Genomic DNA, 21,152 nt, shown 5'->3' with positions numbered 1-21,152 from the left:
CCAGCAGCTCCACCAGGAATGGGTGCTGGGGCGAGATACAGAGATCCCACCTAGGAGGCACCCACGGGCAGCGAGGGCTTGGCAGCAGATTCGGCCCTCTGCACAGCCCTGCACCGGCATTTGGAGAAAATGACAGCAGAAGCTTTGCGCCTCTGGAGACAAGTGTTTGCACTCCCAGTGCCTGAGCCGCTGCTGCAGCCGAACAAGCACAAAGCCGCTGACGCTCACACAAAAGTTGGTATTATTTACAGCTCCCGGTGGCTCGTTGCGCGACTGCCAAGGCACGAGTTTAAAAAGAAGAAACACAAACAGCAGCTTTAAAGGTCTGCACAGATAAAAAGACAAATGCTTGACAGCTCTCCCCAAGGCAGCTGGTGGGACAAAGAGCTGAAACTCTTGCCTCTCAAAACGCTCCCTGGTCGCTGCGACTGGTGCCGTGTGAGTCACGCCTGGAGCCAGCCTGGGCAGGGGGCCATGGGGCAGCACGGTGACAGCAACACCGGCCTGCGTCCAGCAGCTACAGCTCGGTTTTCCTTTCCACACCCCTTCTGCCCAGTGCTGAGGCCCAACAGCAGTTGCAAGAGTCAGGACAGCCCTGGAGCTTCGTCCTGTGTTTCTGCCGTGCCCTCGCTGTAACTGCAGCGTGACAGGGGAAGCAGGACCCAAACACGCTGCACCAAGGGGCCCCTAAATAACCAACACATGCCCTTTCATGAACCTCCGGCTCCCCTCTCCACCCACTGCTACGCAAGCCACCCCCTCTTCCCACAAGCCAACTCCCACCGATCCCTGCAGGATGTGAAGACACAGCCGTCCACACCAGCGGTTTGAAACATTTTTAAACGCTTTTATTTACAGTGCTTGTTGAAAGCAATATATATATTTATATCTATCATCCTCGTGATGTCTGTGCCATAGAAAATGCTGTGGCTATATTGCCTTTAATTTACAAAAAATGGTCACAAGAAAATCTGAAGGGAAAAAATGGAAATCAAAGTTTGGTCCCCAATTGTTTCTCTCTTGATTTGTTTTAAAAAAGCCTCCAAATTAAAAAAAAATTACACAGCTCAGATGAAATTCATATATAAAAGCAACCCTTGTCTTCTGAAAAATTCACAAGGGCCAGCTTGCTGTCATGTAAACTTGGAAAAAAAAGAAAAGCTTAAAATGGATCCTGTCTCGGTGTGTTGCTTACTAGAATCGTCATTTGCTTGTAATATTCTTTGTATCTCGGGGTTCAGTGGGAAAGCAGATGAAAAGATGCCTAGGACTGGGGAATGCACCATGAGATTTGTGCCTGCACCTCCTGGCTCAGGGAGGAGCTTGGGCAGCAAGGCTGGGGAGCAGGAGCTCTCAAGAATCTCACACCAGTGACAAAAACAGGCAGGCAGGCGACAAGCGGACAGGAGGTGCTTTGCCACATGAAGCACCTGGAAAGGTTGTGTGCCCAGGAAACCATGAGATTCTTGCGGGAAGAGGAGCACCGGTAGTGGGGCACAGTGAAGGGACACAGGGGACTGGAGTAATTTCAGCAGGGGAATGTCTTGGACAGGTTAGGTTTTTGGGTGAGGAGGAACTGCTGTCTTCCCTGTTTGAGAGCATTTCTAATCTTTCCTCATCTGAGATTGTGTGAAGCCAGAGGCTAACGGGCAGTGCAAGCACAGGCTAGACTGGAGGAGGAGAGATGGACGGAACAGGGGAGATGGGAGGGGAGGACTCAAGCCGAAGAGCCGTTTTCTGTCTTCTGTCTCTTTGGATCCACTTCATCCTGCATCAGCCATGGGGAGGAAAAAGAAGGATTTACTATCAGTCACCACCCCAAGGTACATAATTTCTCCACAAAATTCTTAACTGCTACCCTTTCCTCCATATGGAAATCTTCATTAGGCCCACCCTAAATCCACTCCCCTTGAAAGCACCCTGCAGTGCCCGACACAGCTCTTCTGTTGGTCGCAGTTAAGATGTGGGCAGTTCAATTCAGAGGGACACCACACTCATGCTGTCATTTCCAGGAGGTGTGAAAAGCAGAGGCTCACACCACTCCAGACAGACCCCAGGGTCTACCCTTACAAGTCCTGGCCTGAAGCCCAGAAGACACAGGTAGCTGAGAGGTCATCAGCAAGCACAACCTCCAGCACCTCAGCTCTCTCTCACTTTGCACCACAACTGCTGGTGGAAGGACCTAGATCCTACAAGGAGGACAGAGTGATTTACTATCCACTTGCCACATCAGATTTGTTTACCTGTCTGCTGCTGAAGCAATGAGACCTGAGGCCAGTTTGAGATTCTCAGCAGCAGCATCCATGTGGACGTGATCAACAAACAGCAAGTAGCCTTGTTCCTTCTCCCTGCCATTATTCTCACACTACTACTCACCTTCTCCTCCTCTGCAGATCGTTTCTCTGCATGGCCATCCTGCTCTTGCCCATTCTCATCTGCTTCTAAGCACAACCAAGAAAGGAAAATCATGGGTTTAACTGAAGCAGCATTTAAGGGAATGTACTCTCACAGTCAAGAGGGCTCAGAGAAGGAATTTCCCTCCACAATCCTCTGTTCCTCTGCAACCTCCTATTCCTTCAATTTTCCCTACCTTCATCCTCATCACCACCTTCTTCTTCATCCACATCATCAGGATTTTCTTCATCATCTTCATCAGCTCCGTTCTCCTCATCCTGAATGAAACAAATTGGTCAGAGTAGAAACTGGTGCCAGGATGAAATTTCCACATGCTCTCTGCTACAAGCACAATTTCCAAAGCTCCAGCCACTTCAGGTGTGCATTGTTACTCCAACACTTATTCCCACCACCCCTGCTGAACACTCCCTCCCAACCAGCCTTCCTTCACAAAGCCAATCCTTCTAGTCCATCCCCAACAACATGAAGCTCCATGTCTCCCACAAGCTTACATCCTGATGAGCTGCTGCCATCCCTCCTAACAATCAAAACATCTCTGTGATTATAGGCTAATGACTTAGCTGAGGCTCATGGTACATCTGCTTCCAGATCCCTCCCGACCTCCATCAATCTGTGCATTTCCTCACTGTTCCTCCCCCACCATCTCCAACACATGCTCCTTGTGCACTTCAGGATACCTCAGCGGATGCAGGACCACATCTCTGGGGTCACATTCTCCAACTTGTTCTCAGCCCCATTCCCTTCTTTGACCTTGTTTTCTCCCTGATGGGCTGTGCTGACTACACTAAGTCCTTCAAGGCTCATTCTCCACATTTATCCAAGAGCTCATTTTCCCTTTGCCTCTATGCTGGAGCTCCCTTGGCCTGCCCTCTTTCTTATCTCCCATATTCCCCTCATATTCTTTACCCACAGCGAGCACAAAAACCTCCACGACGTCACCAAATCTGTCCCTCAGAAGGGCCTCACCTCCACTATCTCCTTCTTCTTTTCTTTGTGGACTGCTTTCTCTTCGACTTTTTCCTTCTTGTCTTTCCTTTCCTATACATGAAATGAGGTGCGGAGGGAGGGGGGGGAAAACAACAACATTCCGGCGGTCAGCGGCAATAAAAGACGGGGATGCCTAAACAAAGAAGGTTTGGAGGAAAGGCGGAATAGCGGGCGAGGAGACATATTAGGCGTTAAATCCGCCGCCTGACAAAGGAAAACAGCAGCGAACGCGCGTCACAGCTACTTTTAGCCCGCACACGCGTGTGGAAATCGAAAGCGGCACGAAGAGTTTTAACGATTTATTTAAAAAAAAAAAGGCAACCTTGCCCGTAGGATCGAGGCGTTTCCGGACCTCTCTGTCTCTCCGTTCTACCCCTCCCTCCTCCTTCCCCCGGCCACCCGAGGACCCGCGCTTTGTGTCCACACAACTTTGCTCCTGCTCCGCCGTGACACCGCTTCCCCCCCCGGCTCCGAGCGGAGCCGAACACAGCGCGCGCTCGCGCCGCCCAGCCAATGGGGGGCGGGGGCGGGGGGCTCGAGGGCCCTCGGGGCCCCCCTCCCCGCCCCGCCCCTGCCCCCCCATTGGCCAAGCGGCGCGCGAGGGTCCGCGCGCGCCCCCCGCCGCCAGGGCACCTCACGGAGCCCTCGGCCCCCCCCTTCTGCCACCGAGCCCATTCCTGCCCCTCCCGCCGGGAGCGCGGCTGGTTGCGAGGATGGGAAGAGGGGAACGGGTGGAGAGGAAGGTGTCTCACCTTAGCGCTCAGCTCCGCCGGTGCCTCCTCGACGCGTTTTTCCGACATCCTGGCCCCCTGGTTGAGAAGGGAAGAGGCCGGTGGGAGCCGTGCGAGGGAAGGAGAGAGCGAGGAGGGGTCAGCGGGTGGGAGCGCAAAGTCCCCGCCGTCCGTATGTGGCGGCAGGATCCCGCCCCAGGAGCCAAAGTACCAGGGTCTCCCGCGGTGGGGGGATCCGCCGGGGCAGGGGATTTATACAGCGCCGGTGACGAGGGAAGGAGGGACCTGGGGAGGGAGGAGAGAGGGACAGGAGGCGGAGGAGGGAGGGGAGAGGGACGGGCCGCTAGAACAATGTGCGTTCAGCCACGGCCGCCCGGCAGCGGGGGCGCACCGCGGGTCCCTGCAAGGCGCCGCACGGCCCCGTCGAGGCCAGCTGAAAGCCCCGGTCCGCACCGAGGTGCTGCGGCTCCGACGGGCAGTGTCCGGAGAGGGGAGCCCAGCCCTCTGCCCGCAGCACACCCGGGGAACCACCCCTACAGGCTGGCTGGCTCTCCAGGAGGAATCCGGAGGAGGCGAGAAGCGACGCTGCGGGGCCGTGTGGGAGGGCAGCGCTGGCGACACGCGGCCTCCTGCCTGGAATTTTCCACTCCAGCTGCCCGCCCTTCCTCCCGCTGGAAGCGCTCCCGGTGGCGGGGCTCCTCCCGCCCCTCCCCTTCTTCTCTCCCTACCTCCCCCCGCCCCAGCCTTCCCGCCCGGCGCTGGGCGCTTTTCCCGCGCTCAGCGCGCGGCGGAGGGGTTGGGCGGGGCCTTGGGCAGAGGTGGACGGTGCTTAGCGGGGAGGGTGGCGGGGCAGGGGGCGGGGGCGCGGACTAGCAATTGCATCCCCCGGTCCCCATATAAGGAGGGGCTCGGGCTGGGGCGCCTGATTGGGCCATTCAAATGAGCTCTCTGCCTGGCAACAGGATTGCTATTGGCTGGCGGCGGCCGGCGCGCCGGGGGCGCGGGGCCGTTTGGTGCAGTGCGAGGCGGGAGGGGCCGCTGGCACGTGGGGTGGCGGGAAGGCGCGCGAGGCCGCTCCCGTCGCTGTGGCGCGGGCATGGTCCCGCAGGGCTCGGCTCTCGCTCGCCCGGGACCGACCTCCTGCTCCGGGCCACCGGCCGGGCAGCGTAGGGCGTGCAACACTGACCCCTGCCGCCTGTCCGCCTCGAACCCGGACTCTGGCAGACGCTCTGCCGGTGCCTTCCTCCTGGCTGAGAAGGATCACCGCCCAACTCCGAGTCTCCCTTTAGCCAATAGTGTTTCCCGCACAACTGCAGGTGGTCGCTTGTAGCTGCAGGGATTTGTTGCTAGCAAAACAGATGTTCTTGCAGCTGCGGTTCAGCCCGTTGTTTCCCAACTTGAGTAGACTGGGATGACTAAATTCCCTTCACCTTTCCCAGAAGGTTTATATTGTCCCACTCTTAGTCACAGGCTCATACAAAAGAAAAAATAAAATAAATCTGCACACGTTTGCAGGCCTACCGACAGAACTAACCATGCACATGAGCTCATATAGATGTACATGTGTATGCATTCTTGCAGGTACAAGGCAAGGTTATTAAATCCATCTGGTTGGAAAATGTATTGCAGTACACGAGCCCTTCCTGTCCTTCAGATGCAAAGTCAGGATTTAGAGGTGGTGCTTTTGAGTTTAATCGAATGTGTCTCAGTTTAACAGCAAAAGCCGTTGGTATTCGTGGAATAGAGGGCACTGAGTATGTATCTCCTGAAGGGAAGTATGAAAGAGATTGGATAAATTATAATCTGTGTGACAGGGCAGTGGAAGGTCCCCACTTTGTCATCTCATCTCCTCTGCAGTTACAGCTGCTTCTCTCATGATTTAATTGATGTTCTTCCCAGCTACACACCGTGCAGAATGCCTGCCCCAAAAAACAGTCCTGTAACTCACATGCACAGATCTAGACTAGTACCAAAATAAACCAAATTATGAAAATAGATGCACTAATTTTTTTCCCCTTACTGTGTCACAAAACCCATCTGGCCAATTTCTCAGGTCTAGCTACTGTCAGCATTCCAGCCCGGGTTTGGTTCAAGTACCCTTCCTTCATCCTTCTCTTTTGCAAGAAGAAAATCTTAATTTCTAGATACACACCTAAGAATAGGACCCCCAAAAAATCTATAGAGTGGCTGGATGTTGTTCCTCTCCGCTTCTGCTTGTCAGAAGGTGTGTGGCTCATTGCTCTGCTGTTCTCACCAATCCAGGATTTTATCCTTTTCCTTTGCACACTCAATTGCTGAAAACACAAAATTACATCGACACATATCCCTTGGCAAAGACATCCTCACATTAATTCACAAACAGGCCTTGACACTACATCCTAGAGGGGAGAAAGCAAAGGATTGTGTTCAGAGATGTTCCCATGCCCAAAACTCCGTGTTGACACAGACTACGCACCCACAGATACAAATATACAAACACTTGTTTGTGCAAGGGGAGCTTGTTTCCAGCAACCTGTGGGATGGAGTTGTTGGGTCAGCACTACAAACTGGCATGGCAGCAGCGACCTCTCCTTTTCTCCCCAGCACTTGCAGTGTGCAACCTCACCTTGTCTTTCCCACACTCCCCACCACATTCCCTTTGCAATTTTTACCACATCTGCTGCTTCTTGGCATTTGTCTCCTACCTGTGTTCTTGGCAGCACTCTTCCCATGACCCTCTCCCTGCTTCCCTTCGTGACATCCTGTATCTTATGTACAAAATTTATCTCACACCCCCTCCTTTGTTTTTTCACATGTCCCATTTTGCTCTGCATGATTGTATCAACTATGCTTTTCCCCTCAAATCCAACGTGAAACTCTTCTTCATTCCTTGTGACTTGTTTGTTTCTGCATTCCAACTCTTCTTGCCCTTTGGATCCCAGTGGTGAGATTCCCTGGGCTTCTAGTGTGCAGCTGCTTCCCTCAAGCCCTGAGGGTATCCATTGACTGTCTCGCCTAGCTTTTCCCTGTGACTTCTGCTCCTCCATTTGATCATGCCACTCTGCATTTCTCCTGCCAGATCAATCTGCAGCTTTTCTCTGCTCCTCTCTCCCATCTGTGCTTTCCCCTTTGTTGCAAACGCAAGTACACTTATTGTGCGCTCTGCAGATGCCAGTCCCTGCTCAGTATGTTCTGTAGTCTTTGTCTGTAGTTGCTTTGCCAACTCAGCAGAATATATTCCATCCTTTTCAGGGACTTATGTCCTTACACAAAATGAGGGAGGTGCAGAAGTTACATGACAGATCACTGTGTGGAACAGACACTGTCCATGTCTGCCTCCAACCCAGACAACAATGAGAATGTCATTTTCTCTGTACTATGTCACAATTTTGGTGCTGTACCCTGTTTGTGCTTGGTGTTTATGTAGGTGTGTGCATGTGTTTAGGTGCAGTACATACCTGTTTGTGTACAGAAGGGATATTTTCCCTCTGTTACATGCTTTTGCTTTGGTAAGTGTAGAAAGTATGGTACTTTTCTACTGAGGCGTGCGTTGAGCTTGCAGGCGTGTGCCATCATACATGAGCACGTGGTTGAGATGTTTTTGGGCTTTCATGCGTGGTATCTATTTTTCTGCTCCCAGCACATGCGGGGTGAATGCACCTAGAAGCAATTATTTATGCATTTTGGTCTATTACCGTGCTAGTCATGTCACTGTGTTCTGATGGGGGGCAGAGGGGATGGTGACTTTTATGTTTATTTTGAAGGCTGAACTAACTAACTATAAGCCATTCTCTGAGCAAAAGCAAAACACAATAACTGGGTATTTTAAGAATTATATTTGCTGAGCTAACTCCTAAGTGGCTCCAAACCTCTTCCAAACCGTTTGCTGAATAACAAAAGAGCAGAAGGATGTGTATTTGCATTAAATTTTCTTAGATTTACATAAATCCAGAAACAGAGAATATCTGTCCTTCCACTTACAGCAAAACTAGCAAAATCTCAATGTGCAGAGGGAACATGTTTGAATGCACTTATGTATTTAACCCATGCTGTTCATCTTTCTGTACTGTGTCCATTAAAAATCCCAGCAGATAATCCACTTTGTTCTTCTTTCACGATGCTGTACACTGAAGTTAAGAGGAAACACCCAAGAATTCAACCACCAACTTTGCATTGGGAAATGGCTTCCTGAGAGGAGAGGCAGCATATTTAAATAAGCCCTGCAGGAGGGCTGGGAAGCAGGGTAGGTAACACAAGGAGAGGAAGCAAGAGGAGTAGAAGGGAATGACGAGGGGTGACACAGCCTGTCAGAAGACTGGAAAGGGGAGGGATGTTTTCAATCGTGATTTTATGTGAGCCTCTCTTTGCTAACGCAGCACAGATGGAGGTCATGGTTCTCACTCACAGTGTGACAGACACACTCTTAACACAAGCAAAATATTCTGAAAGTAATCGCTGCCGCACAACGCAAGCTGCAGCCACCACAAGCTGGCTGTAGCGTCCCAAACAGGAATTGTCACATTTGAGGATCAAATCAGAGCTGTCCTTCACTCAGGGTGCCCTTCATCTGGGGTGACAATTAGTTGTTGGGTGAGGATTACATAAGAGGCACAGATGAAGAGAACCAATGAGGAAATGGCTGTGGGTAGCTCTCACTTCTGGTAACGAGGATTTCTTTGTCTTCCAGGCGTCCACAGGGGTCCTGGAACATTCGGGCACGTTACAAAGCTGTTTCTGCCTTCCCGGCCCAAATGTTCACTCCGTGCCAGCAGCAAGGTAGCAAGGCAGGGTTTCTCACCGTGCCCTTTATTTACCTTCACCACGTGATGCTGTTTGCTTTCCCCGTGCCGTGCCGTGCCGTGCCGTGCTGTGCCGTGAAGACGCCGGGGGTGCCGGGGAAGCCGCGGGCAGCAGCAGCGACGAGGCGGAGCCGAGGGCAGCGACCTCGTTCATCGCCCTGCGTTCTGCCCTTCGCTCACCTCCTCCGGGCCGCCTGCTGAGCACCTTCTCCCCGTCCTTCCCCCCGCCGCCTCCAGCACGACCTGGGCAGCTCAATGAGAAAAAAAAAGAAAAAAAAGAAAAAGATAAATTGAGAGACGTAATGGTTTTTATTCATGGTGAAAAGAGAAGCGGCATGAATAGAGAGTGTGAGAGGAGCTTTTCATTCACAGCCCCACATCGCTGTCATTCTCATCCAGCAAACGGCCATCCCCTTGGAGAATGTCGGGCATACCGTGGCGAGTGCTGTGCAGAAACCTCTCCTGCGAATACTGCAGCAACAGATCCTGCATTCCTCAGAACTGTGGCCTTGTCCACATTCCACAAAAAGGTTGCCGTTCCAATTCCTCCTTGCAGGGTTTCACACAGCATTTGCCACCAACATGACTCTCTGCAAGCAAGGCTCCCTCAAGGTTTGCTGAACTGGCAGTGGCCCGGAAATGCAGCCTTTGATAAGGTGTCCATCAGGTGCAAGGACTGCCTGTAAGGCTGCAGAAATACTCAGGGAGAGCCACAGCCTCAGTCCCCAGTCTCACAAACTCAGCCCTTGGGTTGCGCTTGCACAGGAGCAGCATTAGAAACAGAAAAAGGATCTGCAAAGCAGTGTTTGTTCCAGACTCTTTTCTGTTCTTTTCCCTTGTGTGTTTGAAGGCAGCAATGCCTGACTTATAATTTGGAAAAACTGAGAGAGCCCTACCATCTCTGGGACATTGCAGGTGTGGAAGGATCACTAGTATCAAAGGGACAGCTCTGGGGTAAAGAAGAATGTAAAAAAGAAAAAATCTCAGAGATGTTTACATTTCTGCCCTGGAAGCTCTTTACCTCCCTTTGCATCCTTACACTTGAGGTCAACTCCACACTCCAATCAAACACCAAGAGAGCCTCAGAACAAAAGGAAAACACAACAGACAGGAAAGCTTTCCAGACTGGAGGTCTCTGAAGGATGATTCGGGTTTGCAGAAGCAGCATCAGAGACGCTGAGGCAGCACCAACAAGGGCTTTGTGTGAACTTCAACACTCATAGATGAGCTCTGTGAGCTGGTGACAGGAGGCAGTTTCAGCAGCTCACTTATGAACAACCTCCTTCTGGGAGGTTTGGCCTCACTTAGCTCATGCCCTGCCCGTAGAACTTGTATCCACATCATGATCCTGCACCATTGTGCTGTCGACAGTTCCCCTAATGTGGATGTTTTCGTTTCAGCCTCTGCAAAATGCAATTACTGTGTACAGAAGGGACTTCTGAAGAGCCTTCTGCATGCATACAGGTTGGGGCCTCCCATGAAAGGTCTTCTTTCTCAATACTGAGCAATTCTGAGATCTGCTGTAGCAAGTATTGTCAAGTCCTCTATGTATTCAACACATGAAGCATGCTACTGGGTCATTTTCTTCCGTCAGACTCTGAAATCCAAGGACATGGCTCCTGCCACAACTCAGGAGCTCGATTTCTCAACCACTTATTGCAACCTTCTATTTCCAGTCCTCTGGCACAGGTCCAGTCTGGCTCCTGCACATGGCGGGCCGGATGCAACAGTCAACAGAAGCACCACTGAGGAAGCGTGCCCTGGGCTGGAGCTGGGATGAGTCAGTCTGCTCTCTTTCCTGTAATCCTGCGGAGCTGACTGTAGCTGAAGGCAGCCAGCATTCCCCAGGGATGGTGACAAAGGTGTCATCCCCCTGCTTTCTGGAGATTCCCGACCACTGCTGTAGGTGCACACAAATACCTACGCTGCTTCGCCTGTGATTCCCAGTGGCTGTTCAGGATCAGTGTTGACCCACAGCTGGCTTACAAAGTATCCTCCCTGCCTCTGCCAGCAGAGCACTGAGTGCACACACTGTCCACACACTGTCCATGTGCTCAGCACAGCCAAGCAGCTCTGTGGGTGCCTCCTACATGCCCATGCTGTGCGGGAAGCCTGGGATAAGTGCACCTCTGCAGCGGCCAGGCATGGCTGTGGACTCTGGCCAGGAATCAACTGGCCGCAAGCCACAGGGATTACTACAGAATCACAGAATATTCTGATTTGGAAGGGACCCATCAGGATCATCGAGTCCAGTTCCTGGCCCTGCACAGGACCATTACCAAGAGTCACGCCACGTGCCTGAGAGTATTGTCCGAACACATTTTGAACTCTGTTAAACTTGATGCTGTGGCTACTTTCCTGGGGAGCCTATTCCAGTGTCCAGCTACCCCCTGTGTGAAAAACCCTTTCCTGATAGACAGCCTAGACCTCCCCTGACACAGATTCAGGCCATTTCCCACGGGTCCTGTCCCGCAGAGAGCAGGATCAGTGCCTGCCCCCGCGCTGCCCCTGTTGAGGAGGCTGTGCGGAGCAGTGGAGCCTGCGCGGTCCCTCTGCTGTCACCGCATCCTCCCGTTCCCTCTCCCGGGCTCCCCGGCGGGAGGCGCGGCCCGGGGGCGCCGCCCGCGGGAGCGCCAGGGGGCGCTGTGCCGCTCGGCCCCGCCTCGCCCGCGCCCTCCCGCGGGGCGGGCGCGCATGCGCATTGCGGGCGGGGCGGAGGCAGCGCGGTCCGGAGCACGATGGGCGCGGAGGCGTGAGCGGCCCGGGGCCTCGGGCTGCGCCGAACTGGGACCACCGACACCGGCAGGCACGGCCGGGCAGGGGCTGGGCCGGGGGCTGGGGCCGGGACCGGGACCGGGACCGGGGGGAGCTCTGCCGTCACCTGCCCGGGCTGGCGGTGGGGCGGGGGGGCCGGTTCCGCCGCTCCGCCCCTCCCCGCCCTCAGCCCCGGCTGCGCTCACCGCCCTCTCCCCTCCGCAGAGGCCGCCCCCGAACGAGGGAAGCATGTTCCGGCTGATGAGGGATGGCGAGCCGGAGGACCCCATGTTTGCCATGTGAGTCGGGGTGGGCATCCTGCGGGGGGATCGGAGCGAGGGAAGGGGGGAGGGCTGCGGCACGCACCGTTCCCGGGGAGGAGCGCGCTGCCCCCGCGTCCCGGCAGGCGGGCAGAGCCCGGCCGGCCCGGGGAGCGCCGCTGCAGCGCGGCTGGCCGGGGACAAACACAAACATCCGCCCGAGGGGCTGCGCGGCGAATAACAGGCATCACGTCGGTCCTGATCCTGCGATAGTTGAGCGTGGTCTTAGAGGAAAGCATAATAAAGTGGGCCAAAAGGCATCGTAGCTGTCTGAGAGGAAGAGAGGGCTGGAATAACAGATCTTTTTCTTTGCGCAAGGATTTTTTTTTTTTTATGCAAAGTAGGGTTGCAGTTGAGATAGATAAAATCTGCTCTGTCCAGTGTTTGTTGCTGTTCTGCACAGGAAGTCATTAATGGAGCTGGAGAAGGCTGCTGAAGCAGTTGTCAAGTTGTGAGGAATGAAGTAAAGAGAAGACAACGAGTAGTTTTGAAACATGAATATTGAAATCTAACAAAGGTCCCAAGAGCTCTTCCTGGGATTCCTTTCACTGAATGCTTTTGTTTCCATCCTCACTACTATTGATAAATTTTGGCAGTGACACTAAGTTGGCAGCCAAAGTGGATAAGGAATAGACTGTAATACAGGAAAAATTTGATTATGTCAAACAAGACACTACTAGAAACTTGGTGAAATTTATGCACGTAGAAGAATAGTCCACTTTTTGCTTATGAAATCAATACTAAGCAAGAATTTTATCAGCTGTAAGCAAATTAGCAGGAGAGGAAACCCTGATGTCCCAGTTAGTCACCGAATGACAGTGTTCTCATTAACATGGCAGGTATGAGTCTAACTTTTATTATGGGAAGCATTTCCAGTAGAGACAGAAAAGTATTGGTTTGTAGTGGGTACTTCTGTGATCTCAGGTGCTATAGAGGTCATTAATGCTCAAGAGGGATAATTGTAGAGTATAAGATGTGCAGGAGAAAAGCTATGGTATTTCCCAGAGGTTTCTTATTGTGGCCACTATTCTGTGACTGTCCTTACCCTCCTTTTCTTCCTCTTGCTTCACCAACATGTGTGAATATGTACAGCCCTCAAAGTGGAGGCTGCAAAAGAAGGGAAAACCAGTTAGGGACCCCAGTTATTGTTCCCTTTCTCCCTCAAATCTGGAACAGCTGTATGTGGTCTCAACCCCTGGGGGGCAGAGGGCTGTCAGGCTATGCAGTCTGGAGGTTCCAGTCTTGCATTTCACTGTTTGTGTTTGTGTATGTGGAGGGGTGAGAGGATGTTATGTAGGATCTCCTGCTCCCTGTGCCATTAAGTGTAGTCCTCACTTTGCAGCCAGGAAGGTCTTCGTGCACCTCCCTACAAAAGATGTTGGAGCAGTGAGGTTCTGGAGTGGCCTTGGCCCTTCTTGGCTCCAGAGCAGTACTGGAAGCAGAACACCAACCAGAAGGTTCTGAGTACACAAATTAGTACCTGAGAGAGTTTCTGTGGTATGAAACCTTCTATCACAAGAAATGTGATGGGATCCAGAGGCCCTTCTAGCCCCAGTAATCACCATAGACAACACAGAATTCTCAGGATTTCGAATTTTTTGATTGGGAAGGAATGCACAGTTGTGTAAAAAAAACTTCAGAGGTGGGAGGAGTGGACTGTATGGGGCTTTGTCCTCACCATTGCTCTCTACCTTTCCAAAAGGGATCCTTTTGCCATTCACCGGCAGCACATGAACCGCATGCTGTCTGGGAGTTTCGGGTTCGGGCCGCTCCTTGGCATCACAGATGGGACCACACCTGGGGCTCGCCAGGCTGGCCGCAGGATGCAGGTAACAGAAGGGCTGAATACAGGCTAGAATTTCTCAAACTGCCCTGTCAGCTTCTGTCTCCCACCCTTCCTGGGCTGGGCACCTCCTTCACACAGGTAATGGGTGCAGAAGAAATCTCTTAGGCAGTGGTGTTCTGGTCCTTGTCTTTATTCTACCTGTATTAAGGTGTTGAATGCAACTGCATTCTAGGTTGGATGGGAGGAAGGGAGTAAATATGTGTTGTTTTTCAAGGATGTGAATTCATATAACAGGGAGAAATGTAGGAGCATCACCTCATGTCTGGTTTGTTAGAGGTGATGTGGCTTGAACCCCCAGGAATCCGTGGAGTGGTTTCTTCATCTGTTTGTAGAGCCTGAGTGTTCCCAGTTCTGTTTCTGAGAACGATTAGCATGTTCTGATGAGGATCTAGTGTTTGGCTGTTGCAAAGTCATTCTCTCTTCTGTTTTTCTGTTCTTCTGGCAGGCAGGAGCTGTTTCACCCTTTGGGATGCTTGGCATGGTAAGTTTACTGGTTTTCTGGGTCAGATTAGAGGCTTTCCAGGTAGTGGCTCCATACTGAGATTCATCAGCACTGCCTGCAACCAGTGCTAAAATGTAGCCATCTGTGAGCATGACCAGCTGTCCTACCATGAAGGGAGGATGGGAATGTCTGAGGAGACCAGGATGAGCTTTAGATTTATAGTAAACGGAATAGGGAAGAGGGTATTGAACTGAAACTGGAAGCATCTGGTTTCTCTTGGACCTCTCATTGAGTTGCTTTATGACTTCAGGCCTTTACCTTGTTTCCCCTCTAATGTTATAATCCTGTCCGTGAGCTGTTTTTGAAGAGGGAGTCTAACCCTGTGTCTATAGGGAAGTCGTATTTGCACCTTGACCAGAGAAAGGCCATAAAGCTGTTATAGCACAATATTTCATGGGAATTGGGACAGTTAATATCTGGGAAGAGCAGGCAGTCCCTTAATAACCTCATATGTCTGAAAAGAAGCTACAGATCTGGAGGTAATGGAGGAACTGTGAGGATGCAAGGAAAGGACTTGGCCATCAGTAGGCAGAGGGGATTATTGCACCTCCTTTGCCAGTGGTGGCAGCTGGAGAAGCCGCAGAACACTTCAGGTAAACGGGCTGGAATGAGAATGGCTGTGTGTACGTGAGAACACTGCACTTGGAGCGTGCCAATCTCCGTCTTCCACCAAAATAATACAGTGGAAATAGGTTATTCCAGATCCAGCAACTTTAGCTGTCTTGCTCTGCAGAATTGCCTCAATGAAAGAGACTTTAGCGTCCCGGAATTTTTGTAGCTCAGAGGAGGATTAATAAGACTACAAACACATAGACTTCAAAGCATAATAACATTGTGTGTGAGTACTGCTCTGCTGGAAACGAGAACAAGAGGCTACTTGAGGAAACAAAAAAAAAGAAATCAGCAAGTTTGAACTGACATTGTAATTTTGTTTACATATTGCACAATTAACCTGTGAGACCTGCTGGCCCAGGGTGTTACTGCAGCATTCAGATTTACAGGATGAAAAGGCAGTTGTTTGTAGGGGAAAATAAGCAAATTTGTTGTTATGCTCGAAAAAAAAGATCAGTGGAAACTTTCTTAAGATCACTGATAGTGCACGTGCTGAGATTTCTTCTCCTAACTTTTCTGAGTCCCCAGGCTCACAAACCCCAGGGCATCGGCAGTTGGATCCAAACTAAAAGAACAACCTTTTCCAGAATGTTGGGCAACGCAACCTGAGAGAATGGAGAGAGCCGCAATCCCAAATTCTGGGGATTTTTTTCTGTGCTACTGAAAGAAGATGAAAAAAATCAGTGTTCTTCTTCTTAGGCAGCAGGGTTTTTTTCAGATAATTTATTGTTCTTTCTTCATGTCTCTTCCCAGAGTAGTCACTCTTGTGTTCTCTTTTCCTTTTTATCAGGCAGGTGGCTTTATAGATATGTTTGGGATGATGAATGACATGATTGGAAACATGGTAAGAGCCCTCCATGAACCGTTCTGTATTGAGGGGAGTGCTGAGGGTGCTTCTGCCGTCCCTCTAATGTCTCTTATCTTACTGTGCTGCTTGGGATGGATTGAGCCACACCTGCCAAAGTGGCAGAGGCTGTAAGCTTTGCTTCATCCCTGGGAGAGAGTTATAGAGCTTGTTCCTGAGTGCAGGGAGAGGAGAGGGGTGGGGAAGGAAGTGTGGGGGTGGAATTGTTTAGCAAGAAATAAGTATTAATTTAACAGGAAGATGTATTCTCCAGAAAAATGGACCCATGGGGATTATATTCTCCCTATTGTGTTTCTTCTTTTTCATTGTATAGAGAGAATTAAATGCCATCTCTTCTTCCCTCCCATCCCTTCTTTCCACCATTCCCCATTGCTTCTTGCAGGAGCATATGACAAGTGGTGCTAACTGCCAGACATTTACCTCCTCAACCGTCATCTCTTATTCCAACCTGGGTGATGGACCCAAAGTCTATCAAGAGACTTCAGAGACGCGTTCAGCACCTGGTGGGGTAAGGAGAAGGCTGCTGGCTTTGCTGTGAGAGGCTGGGCTTCGTTTGGTGGCTTTGTGGGCGGCCACCTACAGCACTTTGGCTTCACAGTCAGCTGCAGTTCAAGGAGCACATTGTGCTCTTGTGACTCACTGAACCATGCCAAGGGCCCCTGGGAGGAAATGGGAAGTGCTGGCAGTGGAGAATCCATTCTTCCCTCTTTGCAGCATTACGTCTGACATCCTGGGAGTGGTGGCAGTGAAAATTGTGTGAAATACTCCAGGCAGGAATCAGGGTGCCTTAGGGGGCTGGGAGAAGGAGTGGAAATGTTGATTCTATGTGGGATTCTGCCCCCAGATCCGTGAAACAAGACGAACCGTAAGGGACTCGGACAGTGGCTTGGAACAGATGTCGATTGGACACCACATCAGGGAGAGGGCCCACATCATGCAGCGGTCCCGGAACCATCGCACAGGTGACCAGGAGGAGAGGCAGGACTACATCAACATGGATGAAAGTGAGTAGTGCCCATGTTCTCCTCCCAGCAAAGCCAGGTGCCCCTTCCTCGCCTGCTCCTCCCCACCTGAGCTTGTTGTCTCCATGCGCAGGTGATGCAGCCGCGTTTGACGACGAGTGGCGGCGAGAGACGTCCCGGTTCCGGCCACAGCGGGGCCTGGAGTACCGGCGTCACGAAGGCAGCGGTGGCCGGCGGGCCGAAGGGACTCGTCTTGCCATCCAGGGCCCTGAGGATTCTCCCTCCAGACAGTCCCGCCGGTATGACTGGTGAACTTGGAGCAGACCTGTGGGGGGTGCAGCGTGGCCACCCCCAAATCTACCTACACGCTCTTGTAAGTCTTAACAAGTTCCTTCCTTGTCTTCTGCTGTGTGGCTGCCTCCTAGCCATAGGGTTATTTTTTTTTTTCTTTTCACCAATCTCACATTATTTTGAAGTTTTGGTTGCGAAGGGGTTTTCCCACTTTGAGTGAGCAGGTGTGAATTTTGAGAAGATGCTGGGCTGAACAGGGAGATGGAAGCTGTTTAACTTAGCTTTGTCACGAACAAAAGATCTATGGTGTCAGCCTTAACTGATGGCTGGAATAGTATGATGTGATGTAGGATTGCAATCTGTGTTTATATTGTCATTGTATAGAACTTGGAGACCATTTACTGTCCATCCAGTTTGAATATAAGTAAGCGCTGGTGTCTACTCTCCTGTGTTTTGAAAAGGTCTGACTAGGATGTGATCTAGTGCTTGAAAAGGGACATTTTCCCCTTATTTTGATGTCTAGACATCAGATTTAAACATGTTTTTATCTGTCTTCTGCTTTCTAGGCACCACTTACAGTAATTTCACGAATACAAGCCGCACCAATTTGACTAAGATTTTGCTCCTAAACCGGAAATGCGGCTAATAATCAGGAGCGGTTAATACAACCTCAGAAGTGCCTGCCAGAGTGCTGAGCCGAGCAGCTGCAAAGTCGGCATTTTGCGATTGTTACAAATTGCTACTCTGTTGCACTGCGGGTGGAGCCTGGCTCCCTGCAGGCAGCACGGGGGGCGGGGAGAGAGGCGGGAGAGCTCTCTTTCCTCCTCTGCCACAGCCCAGGGGAGAGACGGGGGGGGGGGCACCGCCATTGCTGCAGCTCGGGGAGGAGAGGGGGGACCCGGGCCGCCCCTACCGCGGCCCGGGGAGCCGGGGGGAAGCCCGCGCCGCCATTGCTGCGGCCCGGGGAGGTGGGGGGGAAGCACGCGCCGCCATTGCTGCGGCTCGGGGAGCCGACGGGAGCCCCGCGCAGCCATTGCCGTGGCTCGGGGAGCCCACGGGGTGCTTTGTCCCCGCCCGCCGCCGCCGCGGCAGGAGCGGGGAAACTCCGTCCCTGCCCGCCGCCGGCGCCACGGGCACGGGAAAGCTCCGTTCCCGCCCGCCGCCGCTGCCGTAGGAGCAGGGGAAGCTCCGTCCCTGCCTGCCACCTCGGGGCAGCGCCAACCCGGGGTGACCGAGCCCAGTGGCAGCGGCGGCCGGCCCCGAGCTGCAGCACCGGGCTGGCCCACCTGGCCCCGTCAGCGGCCCTTAGCGGGCCGAGCCTGCACAGCCTTAGCTCAACCAGTAAACCCCGCCCTGCCGCGGTTCTGTTACTAATTGCACGCGGGTCCTCGCTGCGAACGACAAAGCGGCTTATATTCGGGTGCGGCTTATCTATGGACAAAAACCGAAATGTTTGCCAACACCCAGAGATGCGGCTTATAATCAGTGCGGCTTGTATTCGTGAATTTACTGTACTCTTCTTATGTCTTCTGTTTCCTTTCCTCCCAGGTACAGACAGTGAAACTCTGAAGCCCCTTCAAAGCACCACTTGGACCCTCCTCAAATTTAGTATTAACCTCCCTTCCACTTAAGAATTAAAACAAAGCAACTAATCTTCTGCATTGCTCTTTTTCACCCCATTTGGGTGCTGCAGTGGGGCATGGGGAATCTCACTGATGTGCAAGGAACACATTAATTGCCCATTCCCTCTGCTGTCCCTTGGCTCTGTTCTTTCTGCCAGTAGTGCTGGGCATGAGGAGCTGCCACCTTTCCTCTTCCATCCTTTCCACTCTTTCTGTGCTGGGTTGGGCTGGTTCTGAAGTTTGTGTTTAGTCCCCTGTGAAAGGAATATGAGGGAATTCTGCTAGAACCCCGTCAGTCCCCTCACTGGGATGGAAACATTGATTCCTTTGCTGCTCCTTGGTGCATCTGTGGAGAAGCAGAAGAATGTGTGCATTGGAGAAGGGAGGAGCAGAACAAAAGCTGGATCAGCCTGTGGGCCCCCTGACCCCTCTTCAGTCAGCTCCCCGCACTTTTTTTAATTTGTGAAACTTGTAACTAGATGTTTACTGAATAAAGAAACAAACTGTAAAGAATTGGTGGATCAGTCTTTACCTTCAGGTGACCTAATTGTGCCTGCTGTGGAATTAAGTAACCTCTTTCACATCCTTGGGAGATTGCTGAGAAGCTTGGTGTTAAATTCTAAGGGTTTGTTTTCTTATGGAAAATAGCCTAATAGCCTTCCCATGTAGTCACAGAGCCAGATGATGCTCAACATGACAATTGTGAAAGAAGACCCAAGAACTCACCATTTACAAAAAATGTCCTCTAATTGCTGTAGTTTTGCTGTGCACTCAGGGGAAATTGGTTAGTCTTTCTTGCTGCCTGGTCAGCTGTGCAGCCCTGAATTGGGCCTCTGGGGTTCCTGCTCAGACAGGGAATACTTCCATTATTTTCTTATTATATCACTGCAACCACAGCTGATATTATGAATGACCTTTTCTTAATTTCTTCGGTATTGGGTGAAAATTGAGAGGCATTAGGAATGTAGGACCAGGGAAGATCTCCTGGGTTCTTGGCCACTTTCATGCTCTGGCACACACTCTTACACAAACCTTTTCATCAGTCTATTTGGAACAGAAGGCAGGAAATCAATGCATAACTTACACTTGGAAGTGGTGTGCTGGGATCTTGCGGTGTATCCCTCTGCTATACGTGTAGGCACTACCAGAGAGACACACCTTGCTGGGGACTGACTGTCCTCCCCTGAAAAAATGATGCAGCATGCACCCTCAGGAAGCTCAGGGCAGAGTTTGCATGCGTTACACCCTTCAAGGAAGTGCAGAACAGAGCCAGGGCTGGTGGCAAGCTCTGTCCCTACTTCCCTGTGCTGTTTTGTCCCATGGCAAACCCCAGAAGAAGTCATAGAACAGTTAGATTTGGAAGGGACTTCAAAGACAGCAGCCTGCTGCCTCTGGCAGTGGAGTGACTTTCTGGAGGTGTCATAGTCAAGGTAAGCCCTGAAGAGAGCAAGGCTGAAGGAGGAACGACACAAAAAAGCAGGGCTGGGGAGAGGTTTCATGGAAGTCGTCTTGGGGTTGCCAGACTGTAAAAAAAGGGACTGCAACAGCAGCAGCCCTCTGGCAATCTGGAGCCAGTGCAAGATACAGTGCTTTGATCCAGCTGAGCTCAGAAAGGTCTCACTGCATGGAGATGGCGGCAGTAACCAGCTGTCCGGTCCTGGCCAGGTTTTGAGGCAATGTCTAAGATGGAGAACAGGAAGGAAGGTGGTGGTGGGGGGGATTAATGCTGACCTTTGATTGTGAGGATCCATTCCTCTTTGGGCATGGATTTCCTAATCTTGGTCTAATCCCAAATCCTTTTATCTGGATTCAGCCTTTGCTCCCTGTTGGGTGCTATCCTGCTTACGGATTTAGGTAGGACCCTTGCGTGCTCTTCCGCTTCGCAGTGGGAGGGTGATTTACCTGGCTGCCTGAGCCTTGCTAACTGCTGTACAGTCATTCCCGAGGTCTCAGCCTTCTCCAGGGGCAGCAAGGCACTGGTGGTCTAGGAATAGGGAAAAGAAGGTCAGTGAGAGGAGAACTTTGTGTTAAGACAGGAGCCCCAGGGAGAGTTTTAGAGATCCCAAAGCAGGAAATAGGGGAAGTAAATTGAGAGGGCAACCCCTTTGCTTGTGCCAGGCTGACATGGTACATGAACTTCCGACTTCAGAAAGCAGGAGGATTTTTTCCAAAGAAGGGAACATACCTGCCTGGGGTTAGTTTTTTCCTATTAGTTACAGTTTCAAGTGAAATGGTTTCCCTTAAAAGCACTCCACCTCTTGTAGCGGGGCATGGGAAAGGCTGGGATGAGACTTTTCCATTTCTGACTTTTCCATTTCATCAGCTGAGCCAGTAAGATGGAGAAAGAGAAGGTTGGATGTTCTCAACATGAAAATCAAACAGATGGGCAGGACATGGTTCCAAGTCATCCTTATCCATCTAACGGAGACAAAACCCCTTCTTGCTCTTTTTCCCATAGCTGTCACCT

At 51.6% G+C, this 21,152-nt stretch overlaps 1 protein-coding gene and 2 long non-coding RNA genes across 3 annotated transcripts; 1 reads left to right on the top strand and 2 right to left on the bottom strand.

Moving 5' to 3' along the window:
• Positions 1 to 826: 826 nt before the first annotated feature.
• LOC116993076 lies at positions 827 to 3,425 on the bottom strand. The gene is made up of 4 exons (XR_004417182.1): positions 3,382 to 3,425; positions 2,591 to 2,672; positions 2,377 to 2,441; positions 827 to 1,768 (listed from the first exon to the last, which is right to left on the bottom strand). It is a non-coding gene; the product is annotated as an uncharacterized LOC116993076 (long non-coding RNA).
• Positions 3,418 to 4,678, bottom strand: LOC116993077. The gene is made up of 3 exons (XR_004417183.1): positions 4,587 to 4,678; positions 4,155 to 4,211; positions 3,418 to 3,453 (listed from the first exon to the last, which is right to left on the bottom strand). It is a non-coding gene; the product is annotated as an uncharacterized LOC116993077 (long non-coding RNA).
• A 6,930-nt stretch (positions 4,679 to 11,608) lies between these two features.
• Positions 11,609 to 19,198, top strand: MLF2 (myeloid leukemia factor 2). Its single transcript, XM_033052610.2, has 9 exons — positions 11,609 to 11,717; positions 11,891 to 11,964; positions 13,688 to 13,814; positions 14,277 to 14,312; positions 15,736 to 15,789; positions 16,193 to 16,318; positions 16,655 to 16,814; positions 16,906 to 17,145; positions 18,612 to 19,198. Exons 2-8 carry the CDS (start codon positions 11,915 to 11,917, stop codon positions 17,082 to 17,084), a joined length of 732 nt encoding a protein of 243 aa, XP_032908501.1. The 5' UTR covers positions 11,609 to 11,717; positions 11,891 to 11,914; the 3' UTR covers positions 17,085 to 17,145; positions 18,612 to 19,198.
• The last annotated feature ends 1,954 nt before the right edge of the window (positions 19,199 to 21,152 follow it).

The sequence above is a fragment of the Catharus ustulatus genome, chromosome 2 (genome assembly GCF_009819885.2).
Source record: "Catharus ustulatus isolate bCatUst1 chromosome 2, bCatUst1.pri.v2, whole genome shotgun sequence".
NCBI classification, from domain to species: domain Eukaryota; kingdom Metazoa; phylum Chordata; class Aves; order Passeriformes; family Turdidae; genus Catharus; species Catharus ustulatus.
This window is presented reverse-complemented; position numbering and strand designations above follow the sequence as displayed.

What these genes read in the sequence shown, in the direction of transcription:
- MLF2 (XM_033052610.2), top strand. Translation starts at nt 11,915, where the DNA reads ATGTTCCGGCTGATGAGGGATGGCGAGCCGGAGGACCCCATGTTTGCC. An exon ending in GAGGACCCCATGTTTGCCAT is followed by an intron (nt 11,965 to 13,687) that starts GTGAGTCGGGGT and finishes CCTTTCCAAAAG; the next exon opens with GGATCCTTTTGCCATTCACC. An exon ending in CCTTTGGGATGCTTGGCATG is followed by an intron (nt 14,313 to 15,735) that starts GTAAGTTTACTG and finishes CCTTTTTATCAG; the next exon opens with GCAGGTGGCTTTATAGATAT.